The 17,328-nt window shown below is 45.9% G+C and overlaps 1 protein-coding gene across 2 annotated transcripts in view; it reads right to left on the bottom strand.

Moving 5' to 3' along the window:
* Positions 1-612: 612 nt before the first annotated feature.
* Positions 613-17,328, bottom strand: part of LOC146175873 (hypoxia-inducible factor 1-alpha-like) — a 234,861-nt gene continuing 218,145 nt past the window's right edge. For both annotated transcript variants that reach the window (XM_084582232.1, XM_084582233.1), the window contains exons 7-15: positions 12,563-12,713; positions 11,481-11,758; positions 10,461-10,550; positions 9,908-10,200; positions 9,136-9,278; positions 8,353-8,562; positions 7,679-7,917; positions 5,946-6,046; positions 613-5,583 (exon numbers count right to left, since the gene is read on the bottom strand). In XM_084582232.1, the coding sequence (XP_084438358.1) occupies positions 5,413-5,583; positions 5,946-6,046; positions 7,679-7,917; positions 8,353-8,562; positions 9,136-9,278; positions 9,908-10,200; positions 10,461-10,550; positions 11,481-11,758; positions 12,563-12,713 (1,676 nt within the window). In that variant the 3' untranslated portion in view covers positions 613-5,412. The remainder of the gene's footprint in view (positions 5,584-5,945; positions 6,047-7,678; positions 7,918-8,352; positions 8,563-9,135; positions 9,279-9,907; positions 10,201-10,460; positions 10,551-11,480; positions 11,759-12,562; positions 12,714-17,328) is intronic.

The following is a 17,328-nucleotide window of genomic DNA, read 5'->3' as shown; positions in this document are numbered from 1 at the left end:
ATGTACGCATCTGTGCATACTCATCCTGCAGATTTGTATCGGTGCTCAGCAGATTACAAACTACATTTTTCACTTGTTTTGTCATGCTATTTGTGTACCACATTTTTTGTTCATCGATACTCGAGACTTACTACACAGGATGCATGCACTTCATTATGTCTGTTTTCTGTGGATGCCACTTCTTTTACGTGCATGCATCATTTGTACCAAACATTGTTTGTAAATGCATGAAGATCTTTTTATACAGTGAGTAAATAAATATCAAATATGGATCATGCGTATTCAAGAGTATGATTGGTAGTTTTCTTTTTACTGTGTTTGTTATATGGGTGTCATTCAGTGTGATCCTATCATCATTGTTAGAAGTAGCAGCACCATCCACGCATGCTGCACCCAGCTACTCTAATACCGCGTTCGGATACCTACCATCAGCTGCTAAGCATTCCGAGCATTACTGCATGGAAAAACACATGGTCACTGCGTTGCTTTTCTCATCCCACTGTTTGCACATGTAATAATGCAATAACTTGGCAAGATTGCAGTGGCTTTAATAAAGAAGCATTCACTGCTTGCAGCCACCAAAAAAAAAATAGCAGACATGGAGCAAGTGTGTACTAAATGGAAAAGATACTTTTATTCTTCCTTGTAACTACATTGTACTTTACAACAGCTTGTGTAATGCGAGAGTATTGATGCGTGGGTGTCCATACAATTAACAATATGCAACAACTTTGCTTTCATGTTTTAAGTTTCAGCCTGACAAAAATACCGTTCAAAACATTCTGCTTGATGGTGGGATATATTTAGTCTCGTGTCATGTAGTCCATGCCATCCACAAGCTGTAGCAGTAATCACTCAGCTTGAATCAAAGAAACAAGTAAATAAAATGCAACACGCGGAGAGACCGAACATTTCCATCAGGCAAGTAAATCCATGGCTGCAGCAAGGAGACATGCACAGTGATGGTCATGTCTTGTAACCGGCGGTGATGAACGAGAGCTTCGAGGAAATGAAAACTGCAAGACAGTCTACATGCATGAGGCAGGTATAAAGAAGGAAAAAAAAATGCCTACGTCAGTACACATTGAGACATGGAATCTGTCAGGAATATGCATATGAATATATATCTCTGCTAGCCAACAAAACGGCTCATCACTCTCACTAGACGGACAGGCGTGTCTTCGATGTACACTGCCACCTTTCTCTCTTTTTTTTTTTTCCTGAGGCGCAGAACGTCGTGGGGAAAAAAAACTTAAAATATAAGAAGGTGCACCATAACCAACCAGCTATCTCAGATGTAAAACAAATCAATGCGAAAAAAGCCTCGATGCCATACGAGCGAGAGGCATGAAATGTCAACAACAAGTCGCCGCCACCCGACGTGGTGGCAGCCAACAACGTTCGTTCCCTTCCGTGTGAATGGTGGGGGCTAGTAGCGGCTCGGGAGAACTGAACAAATAGTACAAAGGTGTGGCTATGTACACAACAGTCGTGTCTAAAAACATGGAACGAAAAGAAATTAAAAAAAAAAATGGAAGGAAAATTGGGGCCAGGTTCTCACCATGAACACCACTTCCATGCTCTGCAAAAAGCAGTCCACGTCCCGAACAAGAGCCTTGCAAGTTCTGGGTAGTGGTCATTCGCCAACTCCTTCTCTAGTGAAGCTGTGCAACAACAGTTACGGAGCCGTTCTCATGGATACTGTACACTACTGCGTGCCCAGGCGCATGTCGGCTTTGAAAGCTTTCCATGGCATGTTCTCTGCATCGAGCCTACTAGCCCATATTGGGTAAAATACAGTAGACTATAAAAGCCAAGCACTGCATTACGAAAAACATTGCACAAATTTATGCTAAAGCAGCATCTACTTGAATGAAACCTGCTAGGGAAAAACTGCTGGATAAATGCAACTATTTTCCAACCTTGTAGCTAGACTGCTCCACTTGTTAATAATAGCAATAATAATAATAATAATGCAAGGTTTGTGAGGCAACAATGCAGTTTCTTGAGGTTCTCAAAGTAAGTAAAACTGATCCAGTATTGCCACATTGCCAAACAAGCCACGCATCTATGTGGAGCTTGAGTTAAAAAAATAAAGGAAGGACAGGTGATTGGGCCCCATGTATAATGACTGTAACCCAGTACAAAAAAAAAATTCTTTTGTATCCTGTTTATAAGCAAGATGCTTCATGAAAGTACAGTGACCTCTCTCCAATTTTTAGACGCAGATCTTCAATAGTGCTTTAGTAACTGTGGATTGTTCTTTCATCTCAGCGGTAGTGGCCACAGTATGAAGAGACTAAATCATCGCAGTTCATTATGAAATAAGTCATTCCTGGCAGCGCCTATCTCAACAACAGCACGGTTTTTTTGATAGGGAGTGACTGTGAAAATTTAAAGCATAAATTTCACATCCACATTATTTAATTTTCTAGTTGCCTCGAGAAGCTGTAGCATGGTTTTTTGTTTACGTTGAGCTGGTTCACCTGGCATCTAGCGATTATTATTAACCGAGCTGACGGTAGTCTGCAGTCACATCAGGAGAGAAAAATAGGTACACAGCCACTGCACGCAAGTCTTGGACGTTTTGTGTGCGCTGCATTTGCGCAGACCAGGAGGCACTTGGTTGAGTGTGCTCAACAGACGGTGCAGTCCCCAGACTTTGCTTCCAAGATTTGCAAACACCAATTCTACGTGGAGCAGAGGAAGAAAGCGACTAGCTCTGGACAGCGAGGTAGGGACAGCTGCTGCCTATGGCAACTTGTCTATGGCAAAGAAAAAGAACAAACGCATCTATATGTCATATTCTGTTATCCTAGAGCACACTTAAAAAACTACATTTTACAATGCAAGGTGTGCACCCCTAATGAGCAACGCCGTGATGGTACAATGGAACACGTGCTTCTTGCTAATCATTCTTATGCTCTTGACTGGTCCGACTGCGACTCGGGTACAGATTTTTGCTTGAAGTGCACAGAATCAATTCTTTTTGATACAGTCAACAGAAGTACACCAATCCAAGCTTGGCTAACAAATACTAAACACAAATCAATTTAGACCCATATTTACAAAAGCACTCCTCTTTAAATGACAAAGGCAGAAACAGGGCATCTCGGTTTTAGAAACGTTTTATAGCCCCAAATGCATAAGGAAAGACAAATTTGCCTGGCCCCTGCCATTTAGGTTCTACAGTGGTACAGCACGAAGAGTGCATAGACTGTGAGCTGACAGAAACACAAAGTTAATTAAAGCACCACTAAATCAATAATTTTTTATTACAAATAAAGTAAAAACAATCTTGCAAACAAGCTAAATTTGCTGCCTTGAAAACATTTAGTACCACAAAATTAAAGACCAAGGGGCTTGTCTACAAATTGTCACCAAAGAAGGGATAGAGCAGCATGCATAGGTAAGCGTAAGTTCCTTTAATTAACATAAACATCTAAAACAAACAATATGTCTTTTCAGACAGAAGTCTAACAACATAAGACATAAAACTTCAGCTAAATACAGTTGTTGAATAAAACAGCATGGCAGACATGTCACTGCTCTGACTGCCTCAATGCAATCGCTTTGCACTAATACAAGTAAGCAACATTATTCATGGCACTGTTATCACTGTACCACCACGGTCTCACTGGTTGAAAAGCAGCACTCGGGTTTTGAAACATCCGCAGTTAATCTTGTCCTTCTGCACGCGTGCACAAACTAGTACTGTTATATGGTCCTTTAAGCAGTGACTGCGCAAGAAGCAATGATGTCTTTGCTGCTGCAAGCCAAGTATTTTCCCAATGCCTATACGCTTTGGGCATTTTGGATCCCGAATCTGACAAAGCAAGAGATGGCCGGCAAAAGCCGGCTGGCCTGTGACTACGACAAAAGCTGGCAGAGCAGCAAAAACACAACTGCAGCTGTCATTGCTTCAGCTAGTGTGCTTTTTACGCTCAAAAGCATCACAGCCAACCATGGGGAGCAATGGAACAGCTGAATATGAGAACCACATCCTTTTACATATGTGCACACATCGAGACCTTGTGAGATTTGTACTCTAAGATGAAGTGACACATGTGGCACACACACACATACACACACACACACAAAAAAAAAGGATAGTAAAGAGGGGGAGAAAAAAACAACAACTTGGGAAGTGAAGGTGGAAAACAAAAACAGAACAAAAGCTATGTACAGGTGTGTGCTTGTGTATACAGGACATGTCTACACAAGCCTGAAGCATCATGCTGCATGGCTTAGAAGAAAGCTTAACCCTAGACTCACAAAAACAGCACTGACCGTAACTAAACAATAAAAAACAAGAAGAGGGGAAGCAGGTAGGGAAGGGAAGGTTTCGGTAGACGAGATGACACAGCACCCTACCCAAGAAAATGTGGTTGCCCTAAAATGAGACGCTCGACCGAAGGCGAGAAGAACGTCAACAAACGAGACAAAGACAGTGATGCCAAAGCAGTATGCCCACGTGCCAAAGCTCTCTCTCTTTTGATCCTGTGTCCGGAGGCAAACGACCCCTCTCATTCATCATGAGACAGCGTCTGCGGATGAGGTGCACTTTTCAGAATGCGCGGAGGCAGTGGCGAGTGTGTGGCAGTAGAATGTTTTGTCACATTGCGAGACAGCTTAGCTGCTTGCAAATGCTAAAGCAGCATTACGACGAGGGCGGGGCAGGTTCTTTTTCAAGCAGCCAGGGGGGAAGAGGTTAGAGCACACAGACCACTACAGCGGAGCCAGTGCTCAGGGTTCAGTTAACATGAACCAGAAAAAGAAAGAAAGGAACCTCCAGAGTTTGCCACCACAGCTATGACACTGGACAAGCATTTTTTGTTTCTCCCTCAACCAGTGCAACAAGCCCAGGGTCATGCCAGTGCTCTTCATGAACTGGGAAGAGCAGTGCATACCCCACCAAGAGTGCCAGTGTGACGGCTGTTTGGACAAAGCCAGAGCACAGCGGAGGTCACGCGAGAGAGACAGGTTGCCAGAAGACAGAGTGCACACAGCTGGAAACCGAAAAGACAAGACAGTGCACACAGGTGGCTGGGGACAACAGTACAGCAATGCATCCCTCAGGTGGAAGGTACCTACAGTCGTCTCAGAGCACAAGCGTTCGGCCGCCATGTTTCAGTGCCTCATTCTCGGAATGTGAGGCCCCTGGCAAGTTCTCAAAGAAAAAAAAAAGTAACAAGAGTCAGTGTACGCATGCCGTTTCCACACACATGGTAGCGTTGTCCAACGGCATTGGTGAGGTGGTGACTGGCAGAGCACCCCACTAAGTGCTCCCTGTCTTCTGGGCCTGAGAGACGACAATGGTGACAGCTCAAGATCAGGGCAGCGGGGTGGGGTTCGCGAGCAATCGGCGGAGAAGGGGGCACAAGGGGAAGGAAGGAGCGGGCCAGAGCTGCTTCAGACGAGCGCAGGCACCGACTGGTCGAGGGCGCTGAGCAGGTCCTCGCCAGTGAGCAGCTGCTGAATGGGGGCATTGACCTCAGCATCCAGCTGACTCAGGTCCTGCAGGGTGGGGATGGGCTCGTCTAGCAGCAGAGGAGCGGGACGTGGTGAGGACGGTGGACGCCTCTGCACAGAGCGGAGCAGGGAACCAAGGTCAGTGCACGCACATTGCTCCATACGCATGGTGGCAACATGTACAAGAGGACACAGCAAATTTGGGTTTCTAGCACTGGTTAGAGGTAAAATTATGCGAAAGCGTGTAGATTACACATCAGTCCAGTGCGATATGCCCCCAGAAGCTCCACAATTGTGTATTCCCTCAGAAAGCTCAGCTACCACCAAGCTCCCTCCCTACTCAGCACTTCATTCTTGCTGTGGACCCTTAGCTACCGGTATATGCCAGAAAAACTGCCATGTTCTCCCCGCAAATTTAGCGGTCACAGGCGGCGGCATGAAAGAATGTTGACGAAGAAAACAGCAGCACCAACCTTGTCATAGCGCAAGGTTTGGCACAGGTATCCATGGCAGGCGTCCTCTCCATTCACCAGCAAGTTCAGCAGCACGCTGTCTTTGTTTTGGAGCTGCATGCCTGGAACAGAACAACCAGATTTTGAGGATACGATAAGCTCTGCCGTGGTGCAGAAGCTGTTAAGATGTTCAACTACTGTGCCACAGTACCCGGGTTCGATCTCGACTGCTGGCGGCTGCGTTTCGATGGAGGCGAAACGGAGTAGTGTTGTGTACTGTGCGATGTCAGTGCATGCTAAAGATCTCCAGGTGGTCAAAATTACTACGTAGCCCTCCACTATGGCACCTCTTTCTCTCTGTCTCCACATCCACTCCTGCTATCCTCCCTTCCCTTACAATGTGGTTCAGGCGTCCACAGAACAAGTGACAGATACTGCGCCTTTCATTTCCTGTGAACTAATTAATTAATTTTAGGGTGCACAATAAAACTACAACGAACAAAATGAGTAAAAGCCCCAAGGTGCCACTTTTGGCAACCAAATCTGCTGCTCACAATGAAAGACAGTTGCACACTGAGCGAGAGTTTCGTGCCTTGCAGCAAGGTAGAAGAATTAAGTTTGGAGGACATCAATCACACACTATGCATGCATACAACCATGACAGGTATGCACCAAGTCACAATAGACTGAGGGAAGGTTGTTACTCCTCTGCATTGTCACCTCAAACTTATGAGTGCACTAGCAAAGCGACAGTCACAGGATCTACTTACAGACTGAGAAAAGTTATTCAAGCTAGGCTTAACACCTCAGCAAGTAAAACTAATTGCTGGCCTAGTTGGTGCATTGCTCATAGAAGGAAAGATTAACAGCGCTAACAAACAGACACTCACAAATAGGCACACAGGACAGGTGCTGACTCCAACTTCTTTTTCAAAACAACACCCCATACAAACTTCTTCAAAAAACAAATGCTCCCACAACATCGGCAACATATGCATAGCAACTTAGGCCTTTCCTATCTTACCAAAATTCAAAGACGACTTTCACTACTAAATAGTGATACAGATGAGTCAGTAATACATTCCGAACATAGCCTTTTTATACAAGAGGCTTCTAGCAACTCATGGGCAAGAGTGAGTTCTCAGTGTATGAATCGGCGAAAACTGTATACTCATTTGGTACAGACAGAGAAAGCTGGACTCTGCCGTAGAGCCCCACCCTCAGGCCACACATTTCTTTGTCCTCATTCTAACGTCCTCCTTCAATGACAGCTACCCTCCATAGTTCTTTCTGTTGCAGTCAATTTCCGGTTGTGCACACCTGAGTTCTCACCATAACACCCCAAACTAATGTGCCATCTTAGCTTCTTATTCTCCCTCCACTCCTCACACTTGGAGAGAAGGCTTTCTCCTTCTCCAGACTGAAACCTGCCGACTGTGCCCAAAGGTAGCTAAATAAATTAGGTACGATAAAATTGTCACCTGTCCACCATGGCAATGAAATGGTGGACAGCTGTAGGCTTTCACATTAGGCAGAATTGGTCTGCACCACCTGCAGACATCTGATGAGTGATGCAGGTAACAACCCACACACAGTGCCATGTCTCCAATGCAGTGTTAACTGCTCTGTAGTTTTTACAGTGCTCCGAAGTGAAGGTTTTGTACCTTCAAAACACACACCATTGCAAATGCGAAGTTTCTGGCATTTACTTAGGTGAGCTTCCCCTGCACTGCCTGTCGGTTATCCATGCTTACCTCGCAGGTCGACCCGCATCCTCTTGGGGCTGGCCAGCTGTCCAGCCCCCAAGGCCCGCTCCGTAGAGCCACGCTTGGGTGGTGGGTCTGGAGGTGACGGCATCCCCATTTTCTGCTCCAACGCACTTGTCACGTAGGCTTGATGCCGCAGGTCACTCACTGACGACAGGGCACGGGTCACGTGACTCCGTGTTGCTGCCTGTTGCTGATGGTGTGGATGGTGCGTCAGCCGTGCTGACCTGGAAATAAAAGAGAGACGACTTTTCAACACGATCCCCCCTGCTATGTATAGTTAGTTAGCTTTGATTGCCTTGCATTTATGGTTTCCTCTTGTACTTGTAAATGCATATTTTTTCCCAAATAATTATGTAATTCCTCTTGCAGAGCCCACGAGCTTTATTTCTGAGGCACCATTAAATATGCTCCCTCTTTTATTTATTCTACTCTAGTGTATTATAAATAGCTTTTAATTTTTTTTTTTCTACAAGAACATGTACCAAAACAATTAAAAGATGTCATAATAGCAGCCATTGTAGCTAGGTAAAAAAATTTAGCTAACATCATTACGAGCTTTCCTTCAAGTATGTAGCCATGAACTGTGGCCACAGCACAGTAAGACACATCTGTAAGCGAAGCCCATTCAGTGGGACATGCTAGGCAGTACTCCCGCTCACCTTGCCAGGTCTTGCCTTGAAGGTGCAGAGACTCCTGATGACCTGGGATGATTAGTTCGTGCTCGATGCTTGGTCCACTCCCGTGACCTTGCTACAGGTGGTGGCGGGAGCTCGGCTACAAGAAGTGCAGCCAGGCTGGACTTTGGGTTCGGGCCCAAGGAGCCTAGTGTTGGCCTCGGAGGAGACGGCGAGGTGGCAAAGAATGTTGGGCTGCGAAAACCAGGAATTGATTCTCCTCACTAATCTGGTGGGCATGAGCAGCAACTGGTGAGGGATAAGATTTTGCGCCCAAGAAAAGGAAGTGCATAAGGTATAGTACGGTATGTCTCCAAAGATGGTCTGGCCTAAGAAGGACATCGTAGTAGAGGACACTGGATCAGTTTAGACTACCTGGAGTCATTTAATATGCTTCAAGATGGCACAGTGAACGAGCGCTTTCCAAAATGAATACCATCTGTAGCCTTGAGCTCAGCAGTTGAGCGCTCTAACCACTAAGGCACCATGGTATGGTGAGGGTACAAGGAAGCAGTAAACAGTAAAGGCCTCAAAGCAGGATACAAGAACACAACCCCCTGTTGTGTCATTTGGCTTAGGAGCATAAGAACTGTCACTAACAATAGTGACAGATGAATGCTTTTCTTTATTTTTTACCAGTCAGTAACCCTCAAGCAGTGGAAGATGATATATTGGCGGTTTCTGACTGGAATATGGTGTTCGCTGGTTAATCGCTTAGTAAGTCTTGTGGAAATAGGATTTCACTGCAAACAGAGGTTGTAAGCTCACCTGTCACAGAGGGAGCTGCGACTGGATGTGCTCCCAGGCGGCGAGTCCTGAGGCCCCCACATGACCGAGTCAGGTGGACTGAGCAGGGGGAAGTCATCTCCATTCATTGAGATGTACGGTGCCCGCATGTCAAAGTCATCATCCTGCCGGCAGTGAAGAGAACAAGAAGGATGCGACTGCGATCAGCAACCAAAAATAACTGCCTAGCACCCCCTGTGAACGACAAAACGCATGTACGCTCTCTTTCTGCGAGCAGTGTGCTGGCAAAAGATGGCCTGCTGGAGTGATCTGGTGTGCTACCAATGCTAACGTCCGATACAATGTGCCTACCATTAAATGTATGCACATGTCAAATCGAGCTTGCACTGTTCTCTGGTTTGAACAAGATGCGCAAAATGGCGAGGCTGCAAGTCAGTTTGTCACATATGTATGCAAGTACAGAAAAAAAGTGATAGCCTGTTTCAATTCCTAGGGTAAGATTGAGCTTTAAGTGATCAGGTGTGCACATTAATTACATCAGCACGCTACACATTTCATTGATGACTTAGCTATTTCTGGGGAAATTTTTGGTTAAACCGCTAGCACTGCACTTTTCACACGTTTTTTTTTTTTTTTTTTTTCGGCAAATACATTCATGCCGTTCATGTCATGATCATCATCTCTATCAGTGAAACTAAATCCGGAGATTGATTCATTCTTGCCTCGGAATTAGCAGCGCTCAACACGACTAGTCTTCCTGCAGGCATCACCAAGATGAATCTACGCAGCCCACCTGGAGGCCTGTGTGCCGCTCATGTTGTAGGCCAAGATCGGCGAACCGATCAACTGGGCTTTCAAGGCTGGGAACGTCTGAGCAACTGCTGCTGCGACCTTCGCCATCCGAAGACGGCGGAGTGCCACATGAGCCCGGTGATGACAGGGGATCGCTGTCATCCCGATAGCTGAGGAAAGGGTCCTTGCGTCCCAAGGGGCAGTCCTCCTCGGGAGGCAGCAGTGCATAGTCTGGTAGCAGCTTGTTGTCGTCGCCATAGATGTCCGACAGGGAGAAGGCATCCCCGAGCACATCTGCGAAGCGGCAAAATACACAAGGTTACCTCATGTTCTGCAAACACTTCACAACTTTTACTCAAATCAACATTACAGTGCTAAGACTCACTATACTGCAAAATGGTCTGTATTAGGACAATGGCTACGATGAAAGATGAAAGAAAAGTTTTACACATTACTGAATTGCAATACAGTATCCATAAGTATCTGCAACTAGACTCAGATAAGTAAATGCAACAGCACGTCTGTTTGCAATAAAATGAGCAGTCAATCTGTACCGGAAGGCAGGCCCTCCAATGGAATGCTGTCGTCACCAGCCTGTGGTGCCAGGTGTGTCAGGTCTTCGGGTTCGGACTCTTCTTTTAGCACTGCATATCAGGGAATAAAGAAAGGCAAAAGCTATTATGGAAAGCTATTACGGCAAGCACTTTACACAAGCACAGTACAAGTGCGTGAGTTTGGCTGACAGAAAAGCCCAAAGCCTTAGCATGTAGGTGGATGGCTAGGTTCACCTTGCTACTATATACTACATACTTCTGTTCTCTCCGGAAGAACACACTTCATTGAAAGCATGAGACCACAACACGGAGGGAACCACAAACGGAATGACAGAGAAGCAGGCTTTATATCAGTTCGTGTAATCGATGCAAACTACTTTGAGTAATCAGCAACACTACATAGAAAAATAATGTACGGAAGCTGACATATGCTGTCAGAGAGCTGGCAAATGAACCCAAGGTACTTGGCCACAACTATCCATCCTTGTTCCAGCTTATGAATGAGCAAAAAAGGGAAGTGTCCGATCAAGTCTACATCTTTGAAGTCACTGTCAGTTTCAAGCACTACAACTCTTTTAACATTCTTTCTGCAGTATAACAACCATTAATGTGAAACCATGCATTCTGGTAAAAGCTTTCAAGTAAACCTAGACCAAATTGATCAATGAACATGAAGCCTGTCAATCATTTGGCACCAGTGGTCCTCGCCTGACAGTAAGGTCTGTTTTCTTCACCATTCTTAATTCAAACTCAAGCCGAAATGTCAAACTCTGAGCCCTTTACCATAATGCACCAGGTAGTCTTTGTGATCTACTCTTACTTTTTAAGGGGCAGGTTTCATGTTGCATGTTTTGCACTCCAAGTTTGGGAATGCTAGCTCTCCACTGTTGCCACAACAAAGAAAGGGCGGTGATCAGAAGTGGCCGAGGATGCACAGTTCGCGGCATAGCGTGGGCAGCCAACCACGATAATTGTGGTCTAAACACAAGGCTAAGCAAGCTGACATGCTGTTAGGCCCACCTGTTAGGCCGCTGTCATCATCGGCGAACATAAGGAAACCCTTGTTCATGTCCGCAGTCCGAGGAGCAAAGATCTTGCTCGTGCTGCTGGTGAAGCACAGGAGCTCCTCGTCGTCGTCGTCCTCGCTGTCGTCGTAGTCCTCGTCCTCCTCCTCGTCCTCCTCTTCTTCAGCCTCAAGGGCAGTCGGCAGCGGCTGCAACTCCGGCTGTGGCTCTGGTTGCACGGCCGAGCAAGTCAGTTGTTCCTGCGCAAGCACTTCATGCTCCTGGCTGGCACCACTGCAAAAAACGGAGAAACAATGATCAATTGGGGGGGGGGGGGCAGAAGGTGCTTAATCTACTAATTCACAGCCTCATGTTATTCCTTAGAAAACTGAAACACAACTGCAAGTTAGGATTACAAGAATACTAGGTACACGAGCATGATAAAAAGGATAACCAGTCATTCAAAATCTGCCTTAAGACTATAAGATGCCATCAGACATATTACTCAAAACCCATGCTTTGGACGAGTGTTGCTGCTAATCTCACCGAAATCCACAAAGTAGTAAAGGCTTAATAAATAAAAGAACCTAACTGAAAAGCTGTTGTTTCCACCTCCACTGCACTGGCACACACACCTGTCTTAATATACCCACCGCAAGCACAAAAACCACTGTGCAAAGGTGGGAGAGGGCATTAGTGCTGTCTATTAAAATGCGCACTTCAACGACTCGTAACTTTGCTGTTGGAATTATATGAATAAATGTGCACTCAATCAACATACGCATTTGTTGATTGAACATTTCCTGCCTAATGCTCCGTCCTTACCTCCTGAAAACGCTGCTACTTTATTGAAGCATCTAAATCAACTAACTCCGCTCTCTAGTTAGTAACTCGGCACAACACTGATTCTAATGTCGGCAACCTGTTCCACTTGTCAGCACAGGCTGACAAAAACTTTGAGCAGCGTAAAAAACAACAAGGCTGTGCCAGAGCTTCTTGCTCCATTGAGACGAGACTGTGGCAGACAAGAGTGATGCCCTGAGTGACATCACAATGCAGGCAGGCCAGTGCCAAGAACAGTGGGGGGAAGCTGCTTGCCTCAGCACATAATTGACGCAGACGACGCATTGTGGCTTGGTGCAGGTGGGTTGGTCGTAGATGAGGGTCGCCTGGGTCAGCACCCACACGCTGCCACCATGCTTGGCTAGGAAGCGGTACTGGCCGGTCTCGCACTGGCCCTTGGCAAACACTGCAGGACAAGGAACACATGCAGAGCTTAATACAGGTGAACGAGCTTACCCCGACTACACACACAAACAAGGTACGGCTCAATACAAAAATGGGAGAACAAGACCAAGGTTATGGGTTTGCTTTCAGCTGCGGGCTCCAGTGACGAAACAAAAGTGCTAACTTGATTGTGCAAAGAACAAGGTGAGAGGTGAACTGGAACAGCAAAACGAGAATTCCTTCCCCCTTACATTCTTTCTCGTGGCTTTTTCCTCTCCAACATTATAAGTAGGAGGTAGATGTGCCATCTCAAGTCACTAGCCTATTCTCAAACCTCGCTTAAAGCCTGTAACTCATCCATCATTCTGAGAATTCATGAGATGCCATAGTGTAAGGTAAGCTTCCCTTTATCTGCAGAAAAAATACTAGTGCTTTTTCACAGAAAAAAAATTAGGCTTTTGTTACACTTGGAGTACAAACAGACTAGACAAATTGGGAGCAACTCAGTTTCTCGAGCAGCTTCATTTCCTAATAAAAAAAAAAAAAAAATATTGTTACTTTGTGTACACAATTCAAAGAGCAAGTGTGAACCCCGATATGGTCTCATTTTTTTCGGATTCAAAACACTGCAGAAAAGTGCAGAAAAGGCACTAGACTCAGTCAGGCAACACCTCATATCATGCTAATGCACTGTAAATAAAGACATAGAAAATAGCGAACATATTCCAGCTAAACATCTATTAGGCATAGCATTCTACAGAAAGCACACACAAACTTAGAAGTGCGCTATTCTGACTGGAAGCTTTACATCAGCCAATCAAGCTGAGAAGGCACCAAGCACCACACTGCTCTTCATATCAACCACTCAAAGCACATATTTGACAAGACCTGCAGCTTACAGAAGAAATGCAGTGCCAAACAGCAGCAAGAGGCAAGTACCACACCACTTAACTACATTAATGCTGGCAAGCCAATGCCAACTTTGTAAGGTGTTGAAAAGATGCCTTTTGCAGCGATAAACTTGCTATTACTATGCAGACAAGAGTGAAGTCTCAAGCTCATTCAGTCGCCAAGCGCGGGAAAATGCTCCCACTGATGCATTTAAAAAGAAACTATCAAAAAAGAAAACACACTTATACATACTTCAGACAAGATATTGAGATATTAAACACACTTCAGACACGTCATCCCTTAATTAGGGCTTAACACTTATATCCTACGAATGCACGTCTTTTTAAGGTAGTGCGGCCACCATTTGTGCACAGGTAGAGCATTAGGTCTAAATAAAACAAGAAAGTAAATGAGAAAGTGAGAAAAATAAAAGATGCAAAAGAGGAGAGAGGAGGGGTACACTGCAGAGGGTAGTTTTCCAACCCTAGAATGTACCAACTTGTAGCAACCCACTCCATCACAGCCACACTGAACCATAAATTTCCCGTGCAAACAAAAGAAATCCCCACCGCCAAGAGTAGTGCAAGCAGAAATAGGTGTGCACGATCAAAATGAACCCACAGCACTCCAAGCGAGTGACTTCACGATGGAGCAGTTCTGCCAAGCTAGTGTAGAAAAAAAATTTACAAAAGGGTCGAGGGAAGGGGAAGGGGGGCAGACGTTAAATAAGACAAGGGAAAACATGTTGTCCTCCCACCAGTAGCACAGGCCTAGGTGGCGGGGAATGGGCAGGGGAAAGAGGGAAAGGGAAAGAAACCACAGGATTGCTCAGGAGGAACCCAAAAATATACCTTGCTGCAGGAGGGCAGAGCGAGTGCATACTCCCTCCCACCCTCCACTAGATGCCAAAGGGGCGCTGGGGAGACCATTAATAGGAGGAGGCAACGGAAGAAGGCATTCCGCACAAACTGGCAGGCTTTCAAGGCTGAGACCAAATGCTGCCACCAACGCCCACCACTGCTTTCGCTTCTGTGCTGCTCTACTCTCGTCCTCCCTCTCCCCCCACAAGCTGCAGACACAACGGCCTGCACCCCCCTCCCCTAGTGAAGGTGCAGATGAACTTGCTGACGGCGCTCGAAACAGGGTGCAGCTGAGAGCTGCCACTTTCCAGAAGCTTACTGCCCTACTGCTGACAGGCAATAGATTTTTTGTGAAGAACAACAGCAAGTAGGCTTGCTAGCAGAGGAGTACGGCTACAAGGCTGATGGGAAAAGTGCTTTCAGGCACTGCTCTTAGCCAGCAATTAAATGTACAGGACTTGGAAACCAAAACTGTTCAACATATGGCCATGTTTTTTTTTTGTTTTTTTTCCTGCCAAAGTGTCAGTAAAGCTGATGAATGTGTTGCATGTGGTTAAATTTATGAATACATCGTGCTTTGGAAACAGGAAAGAAGAAAACAGCAGCAGCACCATAAAAAAAAGCAAAGAATCATTTCTTTATATATAACTAACTACTATATACTGAAAGGATTGTTATCATTCTTTATGTTTACTCGTGCAGTGGTCAAGATTTCTAGATCCAGTTAACACTGTTTTCGAATCGACGTAGAGGTCCGCGCTCCTTGCGGCAGCATAGCCGGTCTACACTTTTGGCCCTAATCTAAGCCGTATTCAAGCCGTCAATTCAAGTGCTTAGAGTAGCGCTAGCCGCATCAAGAACAATCAAGCCGAGTCAAGTCATCTCGAAGCCAACTTTAGTTTCCAGAGCTGCAATGGCTGCGATGGTTGGTTGGTTGGTTGGTTGGTTCATAGGAAGGGAAAGGCGCAGTATCTGTCACACTTGCTCTGTGGACACCTGAACCGCGCCGTAAGGGAAGGGATGAAGGTGGGAGTGAAGGTGGATAGAGAGAAAGGGGGGCTGTAGTGGAGGGCCACGGAGTAATTTCGACCAGCTGGGGATCTTTAACGTGCACTGACATCGCACAGCACACGGACACCACTTCGTTTCGCCTCCATCGAAACGCAGCCGCCGGGGCCGGGGCACAGTAGTCGGGCGTCTTACCACTGCACCACCCCGGCGGGGCACCAGAATAATTTCACATGGTGGCGTTTCCCTGTGGTTTCAGTTACCGAAGATCACTGCTCATGGCCCAATGCACACTAGAACTTCCCACTCAACAATGCCCGGGGTTTGGACAAGCTATTTCCAGATATGCAAACGTGAGAAGGAAATGAGGACTGGTTCAAAATGTAAGGTGCCTGCTTGAAATACATTCCCTGCAATTTTTTTTTTTAGGTTTTAGCCGCCCCATGCAACGTAACTACCCAATATATGATGCCAGAAACAGCAGAAAGTACTGCTGCTCCTATGATGTCAATATTATCTCACCACTTTGTGTTTAACCGTCTTTGTACAATGGTGAACAAATCTAAGAGAATGTGCATTGCATAAGCTACATGAGCGCTAATAAAAATACAAAAAATATATTACGATTAAAAGCTAGCAGATGTTTAAAAAATCCAATGCTGTTTCCATCATGAACTGTGGCTAATACAGATTAAGCTTATAATGACTAAACAATTAACTCCAGCTCATTAAAAAAAAATACATAATGAATGGACCACCAATTCCACAAATAAAAGAACTCACCCCGGACGACTCAACGGCCAAGAGAGTATAATCCCAACCAACCGGTATACAATTTGAACTGCACTCCCAAACAAGACTACTGCACGGTGGCGCCAGAGAGAGAGCCGTTGAGTATACGCTTGAAACGGCTCCAAGAGGATGGGCTAGAAAACGAGGGGAAAATGGCTGTACAACCATCCAAGCAGCGAGGACCGCTATCGGCGACAGGCAGCTTATCACCACACGGGAGCAGGAAAAAGGGGGGGGCTGGGTAGTCTGTGACTGAAGCTACGATAGATATATCGCCGCCCCCTCTCCACCACCGGCGCACCTTATCGCCCGCGCGACGATGAGGCCACGCAACAAAGTGTTTTCCGCCAGATATTGCGGCGCGCGGGCCCTCGTCTAGCTCCCAGGCGGCAAAAGGTCCACGATGCGAGGTGCCAACCCCTCCCTGGCGCGGGTTTCGTGATTTCTGGAATGCGCGTACCATCCCCACACATATGCAAATACTTCTCGCGGCATTTGAACGCATGTGACTAGGAAACCCGACTGACTGTGTGGAAACCCGGCTCATAATGCGTGCGAGATATATGTCCCGCATCTGTGTTCCGCGCGAAGAAAAAAAAAAAAGGGGGGGGGGGGGAGAAAGGTATAGCAGATGCGCTGACATGGTCGCTGAAAACTACAGAGCGGTAAAAGTGTACTCTAGAAAATTCACGACACATGAGCTAAAGAGAGAGAGAGAGAGAGGGAGAGAGAGAGATGAAAAAAAGAAAGAATACTTTTACTGACAAATGCACAAAAGAGCGAAACGCACCTGGCTTCTGCCAGAAAACTTATGCGTCGAGCGCACCAGACGGAGAGCTACATCCGGGACCGCTATATATAAAACAGGTGTAGATTAGGCGAATTACCGGACACAGCGAAGTGAACTTAATTCTATTGGTCATCAATTTTTTTTTTCCTTTTTTTTTTTTTTTTTAGAGAAAGAATAGAGCTTTATATTGCTGAACCGCAGCCAAAAACGCGAGGTACATAATCCATAAGCGTACGTTCCGAACGCTCGAATATCCTGCCATGCAATCGCACGGATGCGCGCTTGCGGCATATCCG

This window comes from Amblyomma maculatum, chromosome 10 (assembly GCF_055883805.1).
Source record: "Amblyomma maculatum isolate TAMU_Amacu chromosome 10, ASM5588380v1, whole genome shotgun sequence".
Lineage (NCBI taxonomy): Eukaryota > Metazoa > Arthropoda > Arachnida > Ixodida > Ixodidae > Amblyomma > Amblyomma maculatum.
Note: the sequence above shows the minus strand (reverse complement) of the source record. Positions and strands in the feature narration are given on the sequence as shown.